The sequence below is a fragment of the Curcuma longa genome, chromosome 5, assembly GCF_044706935.1.
Source record: "Curcuma longa cultivar G26 ecotype Majalengka, Jawa Barat chromosome 5, ITB_CL_G26_1.1, whole genome shotgun sequence".
NCBI classification, from domain to species: Eukaryota; Viridiplantae; Streptophyta; class Magnoliopsida; order Zingiberales; family Zingiberaceae; genus Curcuma; species Curcuma longa.
Genome location: NC_133865.1, coordinates 8,592,414 through 8,611,895, shown reverse-complemented (window position 1 = coordinate 8,611,895; position 19,482 = coordinate 8,592,414). Strand labels below are relative to the sequence as shown.

The 19,482-nt window shown below is 38.0% G+C and overlaps 4 protein-coding genes across 5 annotated transcripts; 3 read left to right on the top strand and 1 right to left on the bottom strand.

The window, feature by feature from the left end:
• Positions 1 to 1,092: 1,092 nt before the first annotated feature.
• LOC141828849 (COP1-interacting protein 7-like) lies at positions 1,093 to 10,648 on the top strand. Of its 2 annotated transcripts, XM_074716233.1 has the most exons (13): positions 1,094 to 1,223; positions 1,330 to 1,518; positions 2,058 to 2,237; positions 2,411 to 2,531; positions 2,609 to 2,648; positions 3,184 to 3,236; positions 3,978 to 4,039; positions 4,406 to 4,558; positions 4,748 to 4,968; positions 5,561 to 7,161; positions 7,907 to 8,791; positions 9,202 to 9,598; positions 10,265 to 10,647. In XM_074716233.1, exons 2-13 carry the CDS (start codon positions 1,460 to 1,462, stop codon positions 10,333 to 10,335), a joined length of 3,843 nt encoding a protein of 1,280 aa, XP_074572334.1. In that variant the 5' UTR covers positions 1,094 to 1,223; positions 1,330 to 1,459; the 3' UTR covers positions 10,336 to 10,647. The 2 variants fall into 2 exon arrangements, with proteins under 2 accessions (XP_074572335.1, XP_074572334.1); XM_074716234.1 differs by having other exon boundaries at positions 1,093 to 1,518; positions 9,217 to 9,598; positions 10,265 to 10,648.
• A 442-nt stretch (positions 10,649 to 11,090) lies between these two features.
• LOC141828848 (large ribosomal subunit protein uL22z-like) lies at positions 11,091 to 13,725 on the top strand. The gene is made up of 7 exons (XM_074716232.1): positions 11,091 to 11,163; positions 11,256 to 11,292; positions 11,646 to 11,686; positions 12,620 to 12,850; positions 12,927 to 13,029; positions 13,121 to 13,188; positions 13,485 to 13,725. The coding sequence occupies exons 1-7, from the start codon at positions 11,161 to 11,163 to the stop codon at positions 13,524 to 13,526; spliced, it is 525 nt and encodes a 174-aa protein (XP_074572333.1). The 5' UTR covers positions 11,091 to 11,160; the 3' UTR covers positions 13,527 to 13,725.
• Positions 13,726 to 15,074: 1,349 nt separating this feature from the next.
• On the top strand, positions 15,075 to 16,580 carry LOC141829197 (NAC domain-containing protein 21/22-like). The gene is made up of 3 exons (XM_074716615.1): positions 15,075 to 15,406; positions 15,489 to 15,757; positions 16,034 to 16,580. The coding sequence occupies exons 1-3, from the start codon at positions 15,184 to 15,186 to the stop codon at positions 16,370 to 16,372; spliced, it is 831 nt and encodes a 276-aa protein (XP_074572716.1). The 5' UTR covers positions 15,075 to 15,183; the 3' UTR covers positions 16,373 to 16,580.
• A 413-nt stretch (positions 16,581 to 16,993) lies between these two features.
• LOC141829813 (wall-associated receptor kinase 2-like) lies at positions 16,994 to 19,419 on the bottom strand. The gene is made up of 3 exons (XM_074717316.1): positions 18,504 to 19,419; positions 18,253 to 18,408; positions 16,994 to 18,189 (listed from the first exon to the last, which is right to left on the bottom strand). Exons 1-3 carry the CDS (start codon positions 19,417 to 19,419, stop codon positions 17,048 to 17,050), a joined length of 2,214 nt encoding a protein of 737 aa, XP_074573417.1. The 3' UTR covers positions 16,994 to 17,047.
• Between the last annotated feature and the right edge of the window lie 63 nt (positions 19,420 to 19,482).

The window sequence follows — 19,482 nt, the reverse complement described above, 5'->3', positions numbered from 1 at the left end:
TTATATAATTATATATATATTATTATTATTTTTTAAAGAAAATGAAAGATATATTACAACCGACGCCGACAGTGCTTTAGAAGAACTTAATTATAATTTGTATATGCTCGAATCTCATGTGGGTCCAGGGAACCATTTTTATATAAATATCATTTAAATTATATCACAACCACCACAAGAAGGTCAAGTAGGCCCTTGCACGTATATTATATATAATAACTTTAAGTTTTATCCATATATAATTCAATTATTTAATTTTCTATATATATATATATATATTTTTTAGTACTAAATACATTATTCAATGGATATTAATAGTACTAAATATCATATATATATATATATATATATATATATATTTGTGCTGAGGAGCTGAAACATCTCAGTACATGCAAGCTTGGAAAGTCGACAAGTTAATGTTTTCTTCTAGTTGTCCATTTGTTTGTTCATATAATTATTATTTTTTGTTTATTAGTGTTTTAATTATCTTGTCTCTCTGTCAAATTCCAGATTTCATTTTTAATTTATTTTAGAAAAAGTTTCATCATGAAAAGAATTTAAGGCTTTTACAACTGCAAATTTGCTTCTCTTTGTCAAAATAAATCATAATTGAGATGCGATGAGCAATGAGAAGGCTTTTCCTACCATTTTTTATTAATCATTAAAATAAATCGGATCATGAAAAATGATTTAACATTATAAAATTTGTAAACTCCCGGTAAAATTTGATCTCATTGCTTAAGATTTGGTTATGTAATGATTAGATCGTAATTAGTTAAAAATATGTCAGTTTACTAAAAAAAGCACACCAATTAAATTTGATTAACCCATGAATATACCTGCGTCTTCCTGCTCCTTTAGTTGTTTCCATTCCACTTCCACTCCATTTTGCACCTCTTTTTTGTAAAAAAAAAAAAAAAAAAAATCTGTTTTTTAATTGTGTTCCACCATTTCCCCGGTTGTCCCGTCTGAATCGGAGGCCTCTGTCTCTCTCAACTGTGAGCACTACTTATCTCTCCTCTGAAGGAAGAATTTTTATTGATTCAAGTGTTTTAATTGTTTATCTTGTTTACTCTTTGTTCTTCAGGATCTCTCTCTCTCTCTCTCTCTCTCTCTCTCTCTCTCTCTCTGATGCAGTTTTTGTGTCTCACTACCTTGTAGTTGTTGTTTCCTTTGGAGATCCATTTGCTACCTTTGTTTTGAGGAGTGTTCCAGCATTAAAAGTAACTTTTTTAGTCAGTTCTTCGCCTACTGCCGCTCCAAAATTTGTTTTTGTACGAGTCACCGTCGCTGTTAACTTTATTCATTCGTTCTCCATTTTTTCTGAAGTGGGATCCGTGGAGAATAAGGAGGATAGAGGCAAATAGTGGAGGCGGGAGAGAGGGAGGAGAGGGATCAAAGATCTGGCCTTTGTCTGAAGATCTAAACTTTTTTCCGAAGACATTTGCTTTCTAGGGCAATGAGGTCGGACGCTCTGCTAGATTCGGCGGTTTTCCAGCTCACGCCTACTCGGACCAGGTACGTTTCAGATCATTGTTTCTTGTTCTAGGGTTTCATCGAGGTAAGTGGATAGGATCTGCCTCAAAATTTTCTATATCGTAAAAAAGTTCATTGCTTGAGAGTTTTGCGATGATTTAGAGTGGGTTTCCCAACTACTTTATTCCCTCAGAGTCTGACTGCTATTAACCCGGAGTTTAATTGAACGAATCAAGTGAAAATACTGGCAGTAACATTGGTTGCTATTAGAAATGATTAATTTTTTTATTTTACTCGGAAGAATTTGAAAAGGGATGTTGCCATCGTGGTAAGAGTTCATGCTTTCCTGCTTTCTTGGTAAACCAAATTTCATAAAAACCAATGTGGTATTGATTGGATTGTTATGAATCCATCCATCTTCAGTCATCTCAGTAGATGGTGGCTTGCAGAATATACTGCTGTCCAACTCAATTCTATTAAAGAATATTGTAGACTTAAGGTTGACTGGATCTTTATGAGAGAAATTCTTGTAGATCACTGGATGTTATTGTGATTTTTTTTTTTGTTGTAATTTTCAATAGGTGTGATTTGGTCGTCATAGCCAATGGTAAGACGGAGAAACTTGCATCTGGCTTGTTGACTCCTTTTCTTCCTCATTTGAAGACTGCCCAGGATCAAATTGCCAAAGGTGGTTACTCCATAGTCCTTGAGCCAGATCCAGATAATGATGCTGCATGGTTCACCAAAGGAACTGTGGAGAGGTAAAGAAAAAGACATCAAGTGTTTAGCTCTGCAATAAACTGCTGTGAATTGTTTTTTTTTTAATTAACTTCTAACTTCTCTACAATGTGATTGTACTTTATATTCTGACAGAAACTTTTGGCATGTTGTTAATTATTGGTCCTGAATATGTTTCTAATTTTGAAACAAGCAGATTTGTTCGTTTTGTGAGCACACCTGAGGTCCTAGAGCGGGTGACTACCATAGAAAAGGAGATCCTACAGATCGAGAATGCGATTGCTATTCAGGGAAATGAAAATGCTGGTTTAAGCACTGTAAATATCCATTTTATACTCATTTAATATGTCAGTTGAACTCATGATGACTTTTTCTTCTTCTATTGTTTTGGCAGATAGAAGATCATCAAAGCAAACCAGCAGAAACTTTTGAAGGTAAACTAGATTGATCTAATTACTTCATTTAGTTTTGAAATTAGGAGTATGCAGGGGCTATAAAAAATGTTTACACTCAGATTACTTAGGGCATTTTAACAGTGACAGACCAAGGGGCTAAACTAGATGAGTCCATAAGGCTAGTAACATGGCCATATCATTACTTGAATAGAATCCTTGCTTTAGCTTTTTGTCACCTGTAGTATGTAAGCAGCACTAATGTAAATTACTTCAACATGCTCAAAGCAGTTCATAAGCTTTGGAGTTATGCTATAATCACATCCCACTAGGTTGATGACCTTAACATCATCTATTCCAGTATAGGAGTGTCTTGTTACAGAACCACAGCATACTACATCATCTATGCCAGTACCTTTTTCATTTAACTTTTGTAAGATTTAGCCAAGTGAATGACCTTGTATTTTCAACGTGTATGAAATAGATTCATCATATTGTTGAGAAGATTTCAGAGGTTTATTCAACTCTTGTACTTCTGGTTATACTAACTTTGCTACCATCACTTGCTTATGTGTAGTTACCAAGACTTCAGTTGATAGTGATGCTGGAAAGGCAATTGTTCTATATAAGGTAATGATTATATATATGTCATATATCCGTATATGCTTTCATGACATTGCATATACATAAACCTCTAAAGTACCATAAATTTTGTCAAATAATTGAACATCGGCAGGCCGCTGTATATTGTTGAAAAGAGGTGACATGGTGTATCAAAAACATTATAACTGTACAACAATAGCATTTCGTATGTCAGAACTCAAAATTTAGTTGAAGCATGTGTGGCTAAAGATCATGATACACTGTAATTAATTAAGTAGAATCTTTGACATATTCATCACCGAGGAAATCATCTTTTGCTTTTTAAAATAATACATATACAAATTAGAACAAACTTAAGATATTTGAAGATCAAGGTTATTCTGATTTTTATGCATTGTACGTGATCTAAATGTTTTCACAAACGTAATCCGCTGTGTCAACAATTGCATATATTTGCATTTACTGTGCAAGATCAACATACAACATAAACTATATTTCAATGGAATTTGATCTTTAGACCTTTCAAGTATCACAAGGGAAGTATGGAGTTTGAAAGAAAAAATAATTATCATTAAAGAATCAAATGATTATAGAAAATACATGACAAATATTTGTATCAGTTCTTATTTTCAATAACGATACTTCGAACAACTTGTTCAAACTTTCCTTCTTAGGCGTACATAGATGGTTGTATGCCACACATGTTCACATTTTTATACAAGTATTTGTCTGTTGTACATTGTTCTGAGTGTGTTGTCTTATGTACAGCCTGGCTCACAACCTGACCCACCTGATTCTAATGGATCTACCAAGCATCAGGAAAATTCAAAGTATGAGCAATTTAACATGCCGTTTATATTTTTATTATCTGTAATTTGCTCTTCTAAGGATGCAAAAGTAACAGTAGTTGTATTGTCTAAGATTCAAGGCTTTCTGCATAAGATGTTAAAAAAAATTTAATTGGTAATTAAGAGAAAAATAATTCAATATCTATATTTTTCTGCTTTGCTGTTAATGAAATAATCTGATCATGTGATTGGAATGGAACTTGAAAAACTAGTATTCTGCTTCTATGGTTGCCAATATTGCCTTCAAGTATTCTTTGTCAATTTGTCCTCTTGACAGCTTCTAGTGTAAACTAAATCTTATTTCTTATGCATTTTACATTCTCCCTTTTTTTCTCTCTTTTTGCACAGAGTTCATCTTTTGAAAGTTCTTGAGACCCGCAAAATGGTATTGCGCAAAGAACAAGGCATGGCCTTTGCACGTGCTGCAGCTGCTGGTTTTGACATGGACGCTTTGCTAGATTTGATATCTTTTTCTGAAAATTTTGGTGCCTCACGTCTAAAGTATGTGTTTTCGATCAAGTTTTCTTTTGTTAATACCTTTGGAAACCAGTATTGGTTCTTGTATTCTTAATTTGTACTGGTCATGTCAGGATAAATAATCATTTCTTAAAGAATTGGACTAAGATACTAATTGTAGTATAGTGACAATGCAAACCTTAAAGCTTTCACGTATTCCACATTGTAAAACAGGGAAGCCTGCTTATCCTTTATGGATTTATGGAAGAAAAAGCATGAGACTGGACAATGGCTTGAAGTTGAGGCTGTAGAAACAATGTCAATGCGATCTGAATTTTCTGCTTTGAATGCCTCAGGCATTACATTTACTGCAGATGCTATGGCTCAGAAAGATCATGGGGATTCACAATCTGTGTATGCTGGCGATATGGTTGCTGATAGCAATGGAAAATCTGGTATATATGCTCTAAATATGAAAGCTAAACTCACTTTACATCAATATTATTGTTAAAGAAAGATTGCTCCAATTCAAATCATTCATACTATTTTAGTAAAGATGAAGTTCGGCAATGGTATATTTAGCTATCTACAAAAAAATGTTTGTTGATGACCAAATGCCTTTGGAAACTCAAGGTATGTGTGGAATTGAAATTGTCAAGAAGCTCCCCCTTATTGATGCTCTCAACATTGCAATTTCTCGTGTCTTTCAATAAATCAATTCTTATTTTGTTTGGTTGGCTTCTAATCCTGGTTCAAAATTTTTGAGAAAAATGATCAGTTCTTAATCTCACTTTGCTGGAATTATTATTATGTAAATCTCATGCAATATTATTCAAACAACTGTTGTTGAGATTATTGTTATCTGAATCTCATGTAGCATTCTTCAAATGACTAGGCTGATTAAATCATGAATGGAAAAAATACTTCAGTGAAACAGAAGCACTGTTTGCAGAAACATTTTTTGATTCGTGCCATTTCTAGCTTTATATTGGTTCTAATTTCACACATTGCAAACCACTGTATCTTAATCATTAGTTTCTTTTCCAGATAAGAAGATCCCTTCGGAGTCAAAAGTACCACCCCACCCGGAGTATTTTCAAGGTCAATTTCCCACTTATCCACAGTGGCCTATGCATACTCCACCAGGCCCTCCTCCTATGTTTCAACCATATCCCATGCAGGGAATTCCCTATTACCAGAACTATCCAGGAAGTGCTCCGTATTTTCATCCTCCTTATCCTCCAATGGAGGATCCTCGATATAACAGTTCTCGCAGAAAGGGTTCGAAAAGGCAATCAATGGATAGTAAAGATATTGAATCTGAGACTTGGGATAGGAGCTCACAATCACAGGACGATACAGATGGAAATCCATCAGATCTTGAGAAAGAAAGTTCTCATGGGCATAAATCTCATAAAAAAAGTGGTCGTTTGGGAAAGAAGAAGTCCGGTGTTGTTGTTATTCGCAACTTAAATTATATAGCATCCCATAAGCATGGAGCTAAGAATTCTGAAAGTGACCAACAGTCTGCTTCTGGATCTGAATCAGAAGAAGAAAGTGAAGATGCACATCCCGATGTACGAGAAAGCAAGCACAAACACTCCAAGCGAATTTCAAAAAAAGAAGATCATCGAACTAAACCTGTTGAATATTCAGATGCATTTGGCAATGATAAAGGTTCATTTGGAGAGGAGGCAGATTCTGGAAATTGGCAAGCATTTCAAAGTTTCTTACTAAATGCTGAAGAAAAATCAAGAAGAGCTGACAAAGACATGTTTGCCGGAGAAAAAGATCTTCCATCAAAAAAAAAACAAAGCAAACTTGAAGCAGATCCCATTGTTCCTTGTGAACGAGATTACGATGAATTCAATGACCACAAAATAGTAGGAATTGATTCTATTAATGGGAAGGCAAGCCGAATGAAGCAGGCAACTTCTGATGATCACTTGTTAGTTTCAAGCTACGGAAGAGATGCAATAGATAACCACCAGCTCAAAGAGATAGAAGGCTCAGGAGGAGCATATCGGCAGAGGAGTAGTGAAGAGTTCATGATTTATGGGAAAGACAAGCAATTGAGTGTTATGAGGTCTTCTGATCCACTCATTGATCCTACCAATGAGCGAATTGATCATGCACTGAAGAACTCTTCATACACTATGACAGATGAGTCCTTCTTGATCCCTTATAGGACAGATTTACAGGAAGTTGGATCAGACAACATAGCTATTATTGGCATGGATTTTGAGACCCCCACAACGCTTGAGGAGCCTCAAGACTCAAATGACAATGCTAAAAGCCAACTTTTTTATGAACCAGATGAGTTGTCTATGGTTCCTGATCGTGCAATGGAAAGTTTATCCATAGGATATGATCCAGTTATGGATTATGATTTTGAGCTTCCTGTTGAGAACACCGTCAAAGTGATAGCTAGTAACGAAGAAGACCTCTCTACAAACACAAAAGAGGAACCAAAGAAATCGGACAAGGAGAAAAACTTGAAAGCTTCAAATGACAGCTTGGAGAAAAGGAGGGATGCATTGGTCAAAAAGGGTGCATCCTCAAGGCTTAGTTCGTTGACAGAAGCTCAAAAACGAGCAGCTAATCTGCGATCTTATAAAGGTGACCTCCAGAAATTGAAGAAAGAAATGGTAATTCTTATGATTCATTCACAATATCGTTCTGGAAATTGTACATATTACTCTAATTGCCAATCATAAACAAAATGCTAGATATAAAATAGTATTTAGAAGGGTAATCACATTCTAAAAAACATGCAGGATAAACAATCATCGTGTTTGCCCTAGTTTCCTTAAAAACTCGTATGTGATTGTCTTTCCCCCCCCCCCCCCCCCCCCCCCCCCCCCCCCTGAAAGTATTTCATTCACAGCATAAGTCTGTAACTCTTCTTTTAGTAACCTTTTAATCATCTTTTAGATGAAAACCATAGTTTAAGTGAAGAAAGAACAGGGTGCTTATGACCGCGCATTCTACACTACATTATTCATATTAATCTGCAATGAACTGTTATTCAAGTTTTTGTGGGATTTTTGAGTGTGCTTCGCAATTCTAAACCTTAACATTGTATGGTAGTAAAAATTGCAATTCAACTCTTCAAGTAACTCTTCTTTGATAAAACTGAAGTATAGATATAAAAATAATTTTATGAATATTCGCGTCTAGTGCTAATCAGGTTTGAATCTGCTATAATAGCGCTATTAGTGGATTGTTCAAGGATTTATTTCACATCCAACTTGGTGTAGATTTTTACACATCGTGGTCCAAGACCAAAAATATATTTTGCAAATAATCTTTTGTGCTTTGTGGATTTTCCTACTAGAATGCCAGGTTTCTTTGCCTGTACTTTTTTCTGACTCTGGATTTTCCTAATTATAGGAAGAGGAAGATAGAAAGCGTCTGGAAGCATTGAAAAGAGAGAGGGAAAAGAGGATAGCTGCAAGAAGTGGTTCCACTGCCACCCAGGCAAAATCCCGTTTGGCTACAAAGCCTTCACCAAGTCCTTACAAAGGGTCAAAGTTTAGTGATGCAGAGGCTGCTTCTTCACCATTAAGGAAATTGGCTCCCCAAACCTCTTCAAACGGTTTCAGTGATCCCCAGAAAGCTACCAAATCTGGCAAACTAAATGGAAATAACAATGGCTTGACTCGATCAACATCAGCTTTGCCTGAGGTTAAAAAAGAAAGTAATAGACTCATTTCAGAAGCAAAGACAGAGTCTCTCCGCATGAAACGACTCTCAGATCCGAAAAGCAGTTCCACTTACCGTGCTTCTACCATTAAGTCTGCGACTGCAGATCAAGTTCCCAAGAGGAATGTGCCCGATGAGCCCCAGAAAAAGATTACTGAAATTACACAACTAGATCAAAGTAAATCAACAACTCTTCCAGGACTCAGAATTAAAACAAAAACTTTATCTGAAAGAGTTGAAGCTAAATTAGCTAGCAAAGACCCAGTGAAGAAAGAAATTGAAAGCAGAACTTCTCAAGTTTCTGATAGCACAAAACCAACCAATGAAAAATCACCTAGCACTAGTGAGGACAATTATGTCATCGAGAAGACTGTGGTGGTGCTTGAAGACAATGTGGTTGCTGCACCTACTGTCCAGCAACCCGATGAGATAATAGGCATGAAAGAAAGATCACATGGAGATGGTTCAGTTATAGCTTATGCTTCTACTCATGCACCACCTTCATCTATTGCTATAAGTCAGGTTGGGGATTCTAGTCAAAGCAAGCTGGATGAACTGCAGAATCACCCTGAGGTATACTTGAATAAATGCTACATTTCTCTTAGAAAAAGATTATAAGAGTGTATTTTTTAAAAAAATATTTTATTTTTGCAAATATCCTATTTCTAATTGGGATTTCATTTGAGGTAAACAGCGAATTGTTATTCTTAGTTTGTAATTTCAAATTCACATATTTAATCCATTAAGGTGGATGGTGTTGCTCAGTGCTTTCCTTTACTCCATAGTTGAGGGGATAACTGTTATGGAATAAATACCACTACAAACCACCTTAGGAGCTTTATGCTCTCAATACTTTGCTATTTGACTGTCTCCCTGCTGCTTTTGCTCAGAGCACTTGCATTGTCATAAATGAAACTTCCATCTTCGTTGTTCCATAATTGTTCATCATGCACTGATTCCGGATTGGTGCTTATTCTGATCAGGTTGTCATTCCTCAGCCAAGGAATGAACCTCCTAAATTCGCAGGCTCATCTTTAATGGAAAAGCCTTATGAAGCCCCTTATGCCAAGTTAAGCTCCTTCGAGGATCCTATTAACACTGTTTCAGAGTATGATGGTGGTCTATCTGCAACGGATTCTGAAACAGTGGCACTGCATGTTGAGGATGCTATGGTTCGTGTCTCCAATTTTGAGGTTCCAGATTCAGGGCACCAAACTCATGAAACACATGAGAAGCCTCGAAGCAAGGAAGCAAAAGGTTTTAGAAAGCTGCTGAAATTTGGCCGGAAGAGCCACAACTCAACTTCTGCTGAAGGTAATCAGGATTCGGATACTTCTTCTTTGGATGATCAAGCCATTGCTGCCACTTCCTCCAATGATGGTGAGATCTTAGCCACTAGTTATTGTAGCTTACATACGGTTTTATGATTAGTTTTTTCCCAGCTGCTTAAACAACTTAATTAAAATAATTGAACACATCAAGAAGGAAAAACTCCTTTTGTCTGGAATACATTGTTATTCTTACTGACAACTTCTATAGCATTTCTGCTGTCAATACAAGAACTTTTGGAAGCCATACATGAGCTTGAGCCGCAGTGATGTTGGAACCACAGTTGAATAAAAAGTGTGCAACGTATTTATATCTACATCTAATATTATTTAAAATGATCTTATATCCATATGCAATTCTGGAGGCCGCTAGCTTCACTGCTTGTGTTTTCCACAAATGATAATGTAGAAAAGAGGTGATACTCAAATGCATCTTCTTTAATCTTTGTGGTTGCCTCCATCACTACTTTCCTAAGCTCAGGTATAGAGTTCAAAATGGATGGTACGTACATGTGTTAGGTCTTCATATTCTGATTGATATATTGTGAACCTCTCTTATGATCATACTTATACTGCACCATCTCAAGGTAAAAGTTAAAACTTCCAACCACTTTATCATAATTACTATGAAGTCGAATGCTCTTTGCTCGAATTGCTCTACCCGTTTGATATATTGTTGATTTGATAACGATTTCACATAAGTTGCATTCTGTTGCAGTTTCACGGTCCTTTTCTCTCCTTTCACCATTCCGAAGCAGGAACAGTGAGAAGAAACAAGCGGTGGCATGAGCAGCTGGAGAATTAATATGGATGAAGAGCAGGAAGAGAGTGATGTATTTCTGCCAGGCAGATAAACACATGGATTGGGATATTTTGGTTCTCTTAGGAGTCACACATCATTGTTCTATAGTCACAGTATAGCTTGTGTTATTTATTCCCTACTGTCAATATTGTTGTTTGCTGCATTCTTATACCGTTTGTTTGTCGAAGAATTAATTATGGATTGCTATTCAAATTTGTTTCTTGAAGCACTCAATATATGTATGGAAGAACTTAGCACAATTGCACATTGATTGTAAGTGTTTTTTTTTATAATATATATATAATATTAAGTTGGGAGATAGATAGTGTTTATAGTTTATGTTCATTTAAAAGTCGATTTTTAGAATATTCATATCATTTGTAAAATGAGTTATTTGCATGCACCTTTTGTTGTTACAATTTTGAATAGAATATATTAGTTGTATTTACAAATAAGAGTAAAAGGAAAAAAATTATCTTTAACAGAAATAATTCTTCTTTTTTAAAAAGTTTAACATTAATTTTCTTTTTATAAGAAATGCAGCTTGGTTCACTAATTGTTTTTTTTTAAATTTAATATTAATATTTGTTTATATTTTATTTTTCTTATAGGAAAAAAATCCATATTAAGAATTTTCGTAAATCAAACAGGCCCATTAGGGTTTCTTTAGAAGCCCACTTAAGCCTTAGTTTCGGCTCATCCCAATCGTGTATTTAAACAGTCGCAGGGTTCCATTCAGCGGTCTAAGCCGCCACTCTACCTCCCGCCGGTGCACAGGGAGAGTCGAGGATACTGAAGAAGCATTTGCAGTCATGGTGAGATCCATCATTCCCGTTACTTCGAGAAGTAAGGTTTAGTGGTAATCCGATGCTAATGGTTGTTTTTGTGTTCCGATCTTTTCAATCAGGTGAAGTATTCGAGGGACCCTTCCAATCCAACCAAGTGTAAGTTTCCTCCTACTTGCCTTTCTTCTTCTCGCCGGTGTCTTATTCGCATCAAGTTTCGATTTTGGTCGATCTCTGCTGTTTTCCTTTGAATCATGCTTTTGAGTTGGTTTTGCCCTGTTATTTATCTATTCAGTTGGCGTGACTTGTTTTTCTAATATGGTTTCTATGATTTAGTTTTTTTCCCGTGACATGAGCGGGGCTGGACTTGTGATTATGACCATAGTTTTGTGTTGCTTGAGGGGGAACGTTCTTCCTTTACCTTTACCGTTGTCATATACTACTATAATTCCCCGATTATGTTGTTTAAATCACTTGTTATTCTTCTTACTCTTTTTTTTTGGTTCATGCAGCTGCTAAGGCTATGGGTCATGACTTGAGGGTTCACTTCAAGGTACGTTGTAGCTATTTGTTATTATTCTTAAAATGTTTTTTGGACAAAATTTTCTTGCTAAAAATTCTAAGACAATGCATCTCAACTCCCCTTTCTGGGAATGGTGTCAGTGTGATTGATCAAAGACCTATGATACTAAAAAATGATTGCTTTGTTGGCAGTATGCTTCAAATCTTATGTGCAATTGGGATTGGTAAAGATTAATCATGTTTCTGATTAATAAAGAGGTTTTTCATGATTTTAATTATCTAATAGAGTTTAATTTATAGAAGACATTAGTGCGCACATGGTAAATTGTTATTGTATCTAGAAATTATTTTATTGGTTATTTTTATGATAATGAATGACCGTCAGGCAACGAATGCATATTTGTATATGTGCATTGCTGCTCATTGATTTATGCCCATTGCATGCATAAATAAGAAGCATCTTTTTGTTGAGATTATTGATTAACATACAAAAAACTAACATTTAATTAAAAACAATATTTAAACATATCCAAATTGCCCCTTTGCTTCTTATTTCTAATATATTTTCAATGGACATTTTTATGAATTTAGTTATTATGTTTACTTGTATCAATAGTTTAAATAAACCATCTGCATTGCTAGAGCATATTAATAGTTGTACTTGCTTATTTATTGTACCTCCATTCTTGACTCGTATGCCTAAGTTATTGATCACGTCAGGTTCGTCCTGTCTGGTGACTCTCAATTCTGTTACAACATCTTACTTCTTTAAGTGATTACAGTTGGAAATGATCTTTTATCATTTAGTATCAAAACATTGTTATTCGTAATCTTTGTGATCTTTATTAATAAGAGTTTTGGCCAATTTGATTATTCTCAGTAATCAGTAAGCAAAACTACATGTTTACATTTTGATTATGTCACCAGAACACTCGTTGATACTGCACATTGTTTATGTCAACAGAACACCCGTGAAACCGCACACGCAATTAGGAAACTGCCTCTAGCAAAGGCGAAAAGATATTTGAACGATGTCATTGCTCATAAGCAGGCTATTCCCTTCCGGAGGTTTTCCGGTGGAGTAGGCAGAACTGCTCAGGTCAAGGGCAAGCACCCAAATGGGCAGGGTCGGTGGCCTGTGAAATCAGCTGGATTCATTTTAGATCTCCTAAAGAATGCTGAAAGCAATGCAGAGGTATCATGGATACAGGCCATGACCTTCTAGCTTCAGTGCTTTGCTTATATTGCTAATATTTGTTTCTGTTATGTAGGTCAAGGGCTTGGATGTTGACGCACTCTTCATTTCTCACATACAAGTTAACCAGGCCCAGAAGCAGAGGCGCAGGACATACCGTGCTCATGGTAGAATCAACCGTAAGTTCCTCCGCCAAGCTAAATGTTTCTTATTTATTTATTTATTTATTTTTATCAATATCTAATTGAGCTGCAATGTTCTGTATTGCAGCCTATATGTCCTCTCCTTGCCATATTGAACTTATATTGTCTGAGAAGGAAGAGTCAGTCAAGAAAGAGGTAATCTCCTCCTTTTCAAAGTTATTCTTGAGAAGCTGTTTTATGCGTGTCTTTGGAAGAACCAAGGCCTTTACCAATGCTAGTCCTTTTTGCCTGCCTAATCTTGTGCTATAAAAGAAGTGAATTGTTTTTCTTTGGGTCCAATCATTTGTTGCCATTTCTTTCGATGAAAATATAAGTTCTTAGAAATTATTCCCGTTGGAAACATCGCAACCTTTTTCATTCTTTTAGTCTTCTTGCCATTTATTTTTTGTCGTGTTAATAATTTCTGGTTGCATCATATTTTGTTGCTGCAGCCTGAGACCCAGCTCGCCACCAGCAAATCCAGGAAAGCTTAGTCGATTAGAAGTGAGACCATCTCCATAGACATAGCCTTTAGTTTCCTGGATGCTAATATTACTCGTTTGTCATTTTGGTATTTTAAGCATTTACTTGGGGCATGTAACAAATCATTTTCAAATTGCTTTTGTGCTTGATGAACTTTGTTCCAGCTACTCTTTTCAATGGGAAAACTTCTACTATATATTTTTTTGGTTATCTTTGTTCGCCCCAAGTTCATAGACAATCTTAAATAAGATAGAATCTTTCGTGCAAGGTTCGCTTTCATCTCTCAATCAACTTAAACCATGCTTGCAAACAAACGCTTGTCTGCTCTCCCAAGTGATCTAGTGAACTCTAACCCTACCATGCTAAGCAGTCATACGCATTTTGATTTATTTTACTCATGTAGAAACATTAGTCTTCTCTGCCTTGGCCATGTTCATGAATTAATTACTTAACTAACTGCCAAAATGATGTATTTGGTGGTGCAATCTTTTCTATTCTATGTGAAAGGTTTTTTGGTTTTTTAGTGAGAAGTCTAATTATTGTTGGAAAGTAGTTGAAGTGTAAGCTTGTTTGCTGTACTGATGGAGTATTTGAAGGGCATCATATTCCTAGGTTCACTTTAACAACTACAGACTGTTCATTGCAATAAACCACAAACTTTACATTTTTATATAAAAAATGGTTGATCTTAATGAAAATAAAATAGAATACTCTAAAAATCTTTAGAATGGCTAATCAATATGCTTGGCGGCTGCATGCCCATTAATACGAGACACGTGGTCGAAGATGGGGACTACACTAAAAAAGAAGCAATTTGGTGGTGAAAGAAAGGGAATGAGGGAGTCGTCACTCTTTGTCCAAACCCTATTATTTAATTTTTTTAAATTAATAAATATATATAAATAGAAAATAAATTAAATTAAATTAACTCCCAATAATGGAGTTTAATCATTGAAATTTGATGTGATGTATTTCAGCTCTTTCAACACCAACATTTGTGTCCAATATATCTACAAGGACCACCTCTTTGGCAATTTGTTTGGTTTTGTTTTTTGCTCGACGATATTTTATATTTTATTTTATGTATTTGTTTTTTTTAAAACTATGATCGATCATTCACTATTGTAGCGTATAACAATGAAGAAAACACCATTAACAATGATGAATATAAAGACGATGAAGAAAATTAAGTTTGTTATTCTTCCCCGACTCAACTCCAAGACGTACGATTAATTAATGCTCAACGAAACCCCACCCAATTGCTCGTGACTTGTAGTGATCAACTATTATTCCCTTGGGCCCCCGTAAGTTAATAATTTCTCCATTAATCATTAATTATAATTGCATCATATGCTGATGTGTCCACGTCACAATTATTATTTTTATTTTTATTATTTTTATTTTTCTCGTTATCGTTTGCATCCAAATATAACAAATTCTCCATTAATCTCTTATGAATTATTGAATTTTTTCTTAATTATTACAGTGCTCTTCTTCCTTCTTCTTCTTCAGCACAAGCAACCGCGTGGAAGAATAGAATATATAAATACAGACGAAGCAGCTGGCTGAAACCGCCTGCTCTTAGCAATTTATATGGAAGCAGAAAAGGTTTTGGATCGAGTAGGAAATTAAATTAACAAACAGTATAGATCGATCGATTAAGTTTGCATGATGGGATTGCGGGAGATAGAGGCGAGGCTGCCTCCAGGGTTCAGATTCTACCCGAGCGACGAAGAGTTGGTGTGCCACTACCTCTACAACAAGGTAGCAACTCACTGGAGCCATGACGATCAGGAAGGAGGAGGAGGACGAGGAGGAGGAGGAGGAGCTGGAGCTGAAGGAACGATGGTGGAGGTGAATTTGCACACCAACGAGCCATGGGAGCTTCCAGGTTTGTTCTTAATTAATTCTTCTGCTACAGAACACAAAAATCTTTGAGAATTAATTAATCGATCGATAGAACACGCACGCAGATGTAGCTAAACTGAGCACTGCGGAGGAGTGGTACTTCTTTAGCTTCCGCGACCGCAAGTACGCGACTGGATTGCGCTCCAATCGAGCCACCAAATCGGGTTATTGGAAAGCTACGGGGAAAGATAGAGTCATTTGTGATCCGAGAACGCAGGTCGTCGTTGGGATGAGGAAGACGTTGGTGTTTTACAGTGGAAGAGCTCCCAATGGGACCAAGACTGCTTGGGTCATGCATGAGTTTCGGCTTCAAACTCCCAACTCTCCGCCCAAGGTATATATCTATATTATTCTTTATTTAAATTTTTATATCTAACATGTATATTTGTTATCGATCGATCGATAATTAACTTGTTTAATTAAGTTTCTTTTCATCATCGATCGTTAAATTCATATTTGTCCAGTTATTTAAGTTGTGTCCACTTAGAAGATCAAAGAGAAAGAGGGGAAAAAAAGAACAGACAAGGAGGAAGAGGAAAACGATAATAAAATCTATTTAGTAATTAATTCATGTAGAAATAATTATTATGGTCGATGGAATGGCATGCAGGAGGATTGGGTTCTGTGCAGAGTATTCCACAAGAGGAAAGGATCAGGAGAAGCAGCAGCTCATGACACAACTATGAGCTCACCACCATCTTCTTCTTCGCCTCCTCCACAGCTTATGAACCCACCCATGGCAGCAGCAGACCATGCAGCAGTACTGTGCACTGACCATTTCATGTCCCATGACGATCTCTCTAATTCCCTGCTGCATTACTGCAGCTCATCACCACTGTCATCAGTTCGGGATGAGCTAGGGTTCTTGGCGGACGTGGGGTTTGATTCACAGATAATTCAGCAGCACGGCTTGGGGCTTCATCAGACACCGAGGTGGCAGTATCACTGATTATTGTTTAATTAGAGTTTATTTTGGATGGATCTGCAGGGAGCTGTGCTGGAGGAGTCCAATTAAAAGTCGATTTGAATTTGAAAGAGTGTGACTGAAATGCTCATATATATATATATGATTACATTGTTTATATATATATATATGTCTGTGTATATGTATTATTGTAGTTTTCAGTACGTGTAAATTGTAATGATTGCATTTCTTAATCGACTATTACATGGATATATTTTTGAAGTTGAATGAAATTAGATCGATGCCTCGACATGCATATAAATGCCTTGACAAAACTCAGGCTTCATGCACGTACGGTCGTCAACGATCTTTGACCTAATAATTAGTTAAAGACGTTAAGTGCACTTGATCATGGCTCTCTAATAAACCCTAAACCTAATTCATCTTGAAATGCTAGCTCTCGGCTTGCTTATAGAGATACCCTTCTTGGTTGCAGGCTGAAAGAATTGCAGATTAATTGTTCCATTTGTTTGAACAAATCCGATCAACATTTTGCATACATCAATATTAATTGTTAGAAAGAAATCAAATTGCACTTCCTTTGTCTAACCAGTTAGTTAATTATATATAGCATATATAAAACAGCAGCTATATTTCCATGTCGTTTTCTTCTTCTTCTGATCCAGATGATCGATGCTACGCGGCTTCCAAAAGTAGTGTTCATGAACGCTCCACTCGCTTCCTAATCTTGCTCCTCATAACATGGATTGCGATGCCTCTCTGTTTCATGAGTCTCACTGCTTCTAGTTCATCCTCCACCTCTTTCATCGTCGGCCGGTCGATCCCATTCGACTTCAAGCACAGGCCCGCCAACTTCGTCACTCTTTCAATGGTTTCTGAGTTCCCAGCTGCCTCTTCGAGAACCAGAGGATCGAGAACTCGATGAAGGGAGCCGTCCTTCAACGCGTGGTGGAAATCCATGACCATGTATCTCATCTCCGCCACCGAATTCTGCGAAGGAATCGCCAGCCTCCCCGTGAGGAGCTCTGCGAGAATGACGCCGAAGCTATAAACATCACTTTTTTCAGTCAATCTCCCCGTTTGGTGGTACTCCGGGTCCAAGTATCCATAAGTTCCTTGCACCGTCGTGCTCACGTAGTTCTTCTCGAGGTCGCCGACCGATCGCGAAACGCCGAAATCTGACAGCTTGGCGACATTCTTCTCGTCCAACAGCACGTTGCTCGACTTCACGTCTCGATGGAAGATCGTCACCGAGGCCTCGCAGTGCAGGTAAGTTAGTGCTCTCGCGACGTCGGTGGCGATCCTTAGTCGTTCTTGGAAAGAGAAAGGGGGGAACTTTTCGTGGTCGACGAGACGACCGGTGAGCGTTCCGCCGGAGATGAACTCGAAGACGAGCAGCGGGACCTCGGTCTCGAGGCAGCAGCCGAAGAGCTTGACGACGTTACGGTGGCTGGTCTGCGACAGGATGAAGACCTCGTTGATGAACTGGCCGAGCTCTCTCTGGTTGCTGATCTTGGGCTTCTTGATGGCCACCACTCGCTGGTCGGACAAGATGCCCTTGTACACGTAGCCGTGGCCGCCGCCGCCGACCATCCGAGCTTTGTCGAAGTTGTTGGTGGCCTTTTCCAGCTCATCCAGCTCGTAGATCTTCATCCTTTCGATCACGTCAATATCTGAACAACACTGCTCTCTCCTTAACAGCTCCAAATTTCGCTGATAAAATCTTTGCTTCCGCTTCCGGATGGTTCTTTCTTTCAAGAATCTCCAGAGTAAGACAATAGCTATGACCAGGAACATGATGCCTCCTTGGAGGCTAGCAGCGGTTATGAATCGGATTGACTCTGCAGAAATTCATTTTATTATATATAGGAATCAAATGATCTACTGAACTGATAAATGTATACTTTTGTTGGAGTTATCGGAGATATGTACGCATCCATCTCGTGTCCAAGGGTTGCCTTGCGTTCCTTCCGGGCATTTGCATGAGAAATTTCCAGGCAAGTTTTTGCAGACTCCGAAACATGAACTGCTATTGAAAGATTTTGCACACTCGTCGATATCTGTACACGGTCAACAAAGAAGAGACGATTAAGCATAGAATATATATATATATATATATATAATTAGCGTAAGCAAAATTGTGAATAGAATATACCTGTGCATCCGTTTTGCTGGTAGGGATTACCTTGATAACCAGCTGCGCAGTTGCAGACATAACCTTGTCCATTTTTGCTATCCGCGCATTCGCTATTCTCACTGACACAGGCATAGGACGCCGCCGCGAATATCGACGTCGAATTTCTGAACTTAGCATCCTTGCAAGACGCGTCGCCGATGGACCAATCGAGAACGAGAGGAACACGGTTTCGTTCGTGTTTCAAAAAGTAGTTGTTTCCGAAGAGATCCCCCCGGTCGAAGTCCAAGGCGTGCGAGTCGCGCTCGATGACGAAGGAATACGAGCAGAGGCTGCCGTTGACCGACCAGTAGGGGATTTTCAAAGGGAAGGCGTATATGGTGGTCTGGAAGGACTGGAGGCCGTGGGGGATGGACGCCCTGCAGCACCCGTTGCCGGAGCACCCCTTGCCGACGGTGGTGTTGTCGTTGCAGAGGGAGACGCAGCCGGTGAAGAAGGGAATGGAGTCGAAGCTTGTGCCGTTGAAGAGGACGACAGCGTTGCAGCCTATGGTGGTGAACACGTTGCGGTCGCTGGAGACGGTGAAGGGTGTGCCGGTGATGTCCAACGAGAAGTAGAAGGACTCGCGGAGTCCATCCGATCGTTGGCAATCCCAGGACATGCGTGTGACGACGGTGGCTTGAGCTCCGGCGAGGTCGATCCCGAGGAATTGGAGTCGGCCGTCCCAGCTGTAGAGTTCCGGCGGGTGGGTGGTGCGGTTGCAACGGAGACCGAAGCCGGGGAGGTAGCAGCCTCGATCTCGTTCCGTGCGGAGGCCGAATGGAAAAGGGATGCGGATATCGCCGCATTTCCGAGTGCAATTACTATTCTCGGTCGACTCTGTTGCAGTGATCTGCAACAGAAGAATCAGCAGGATCAACAAGCTAATGTTCTTCATCGTGTGTATCATCGATATGATCAATTGGCTTGCTGTGTCTCCAAACGAGAAGCATTAATTAGC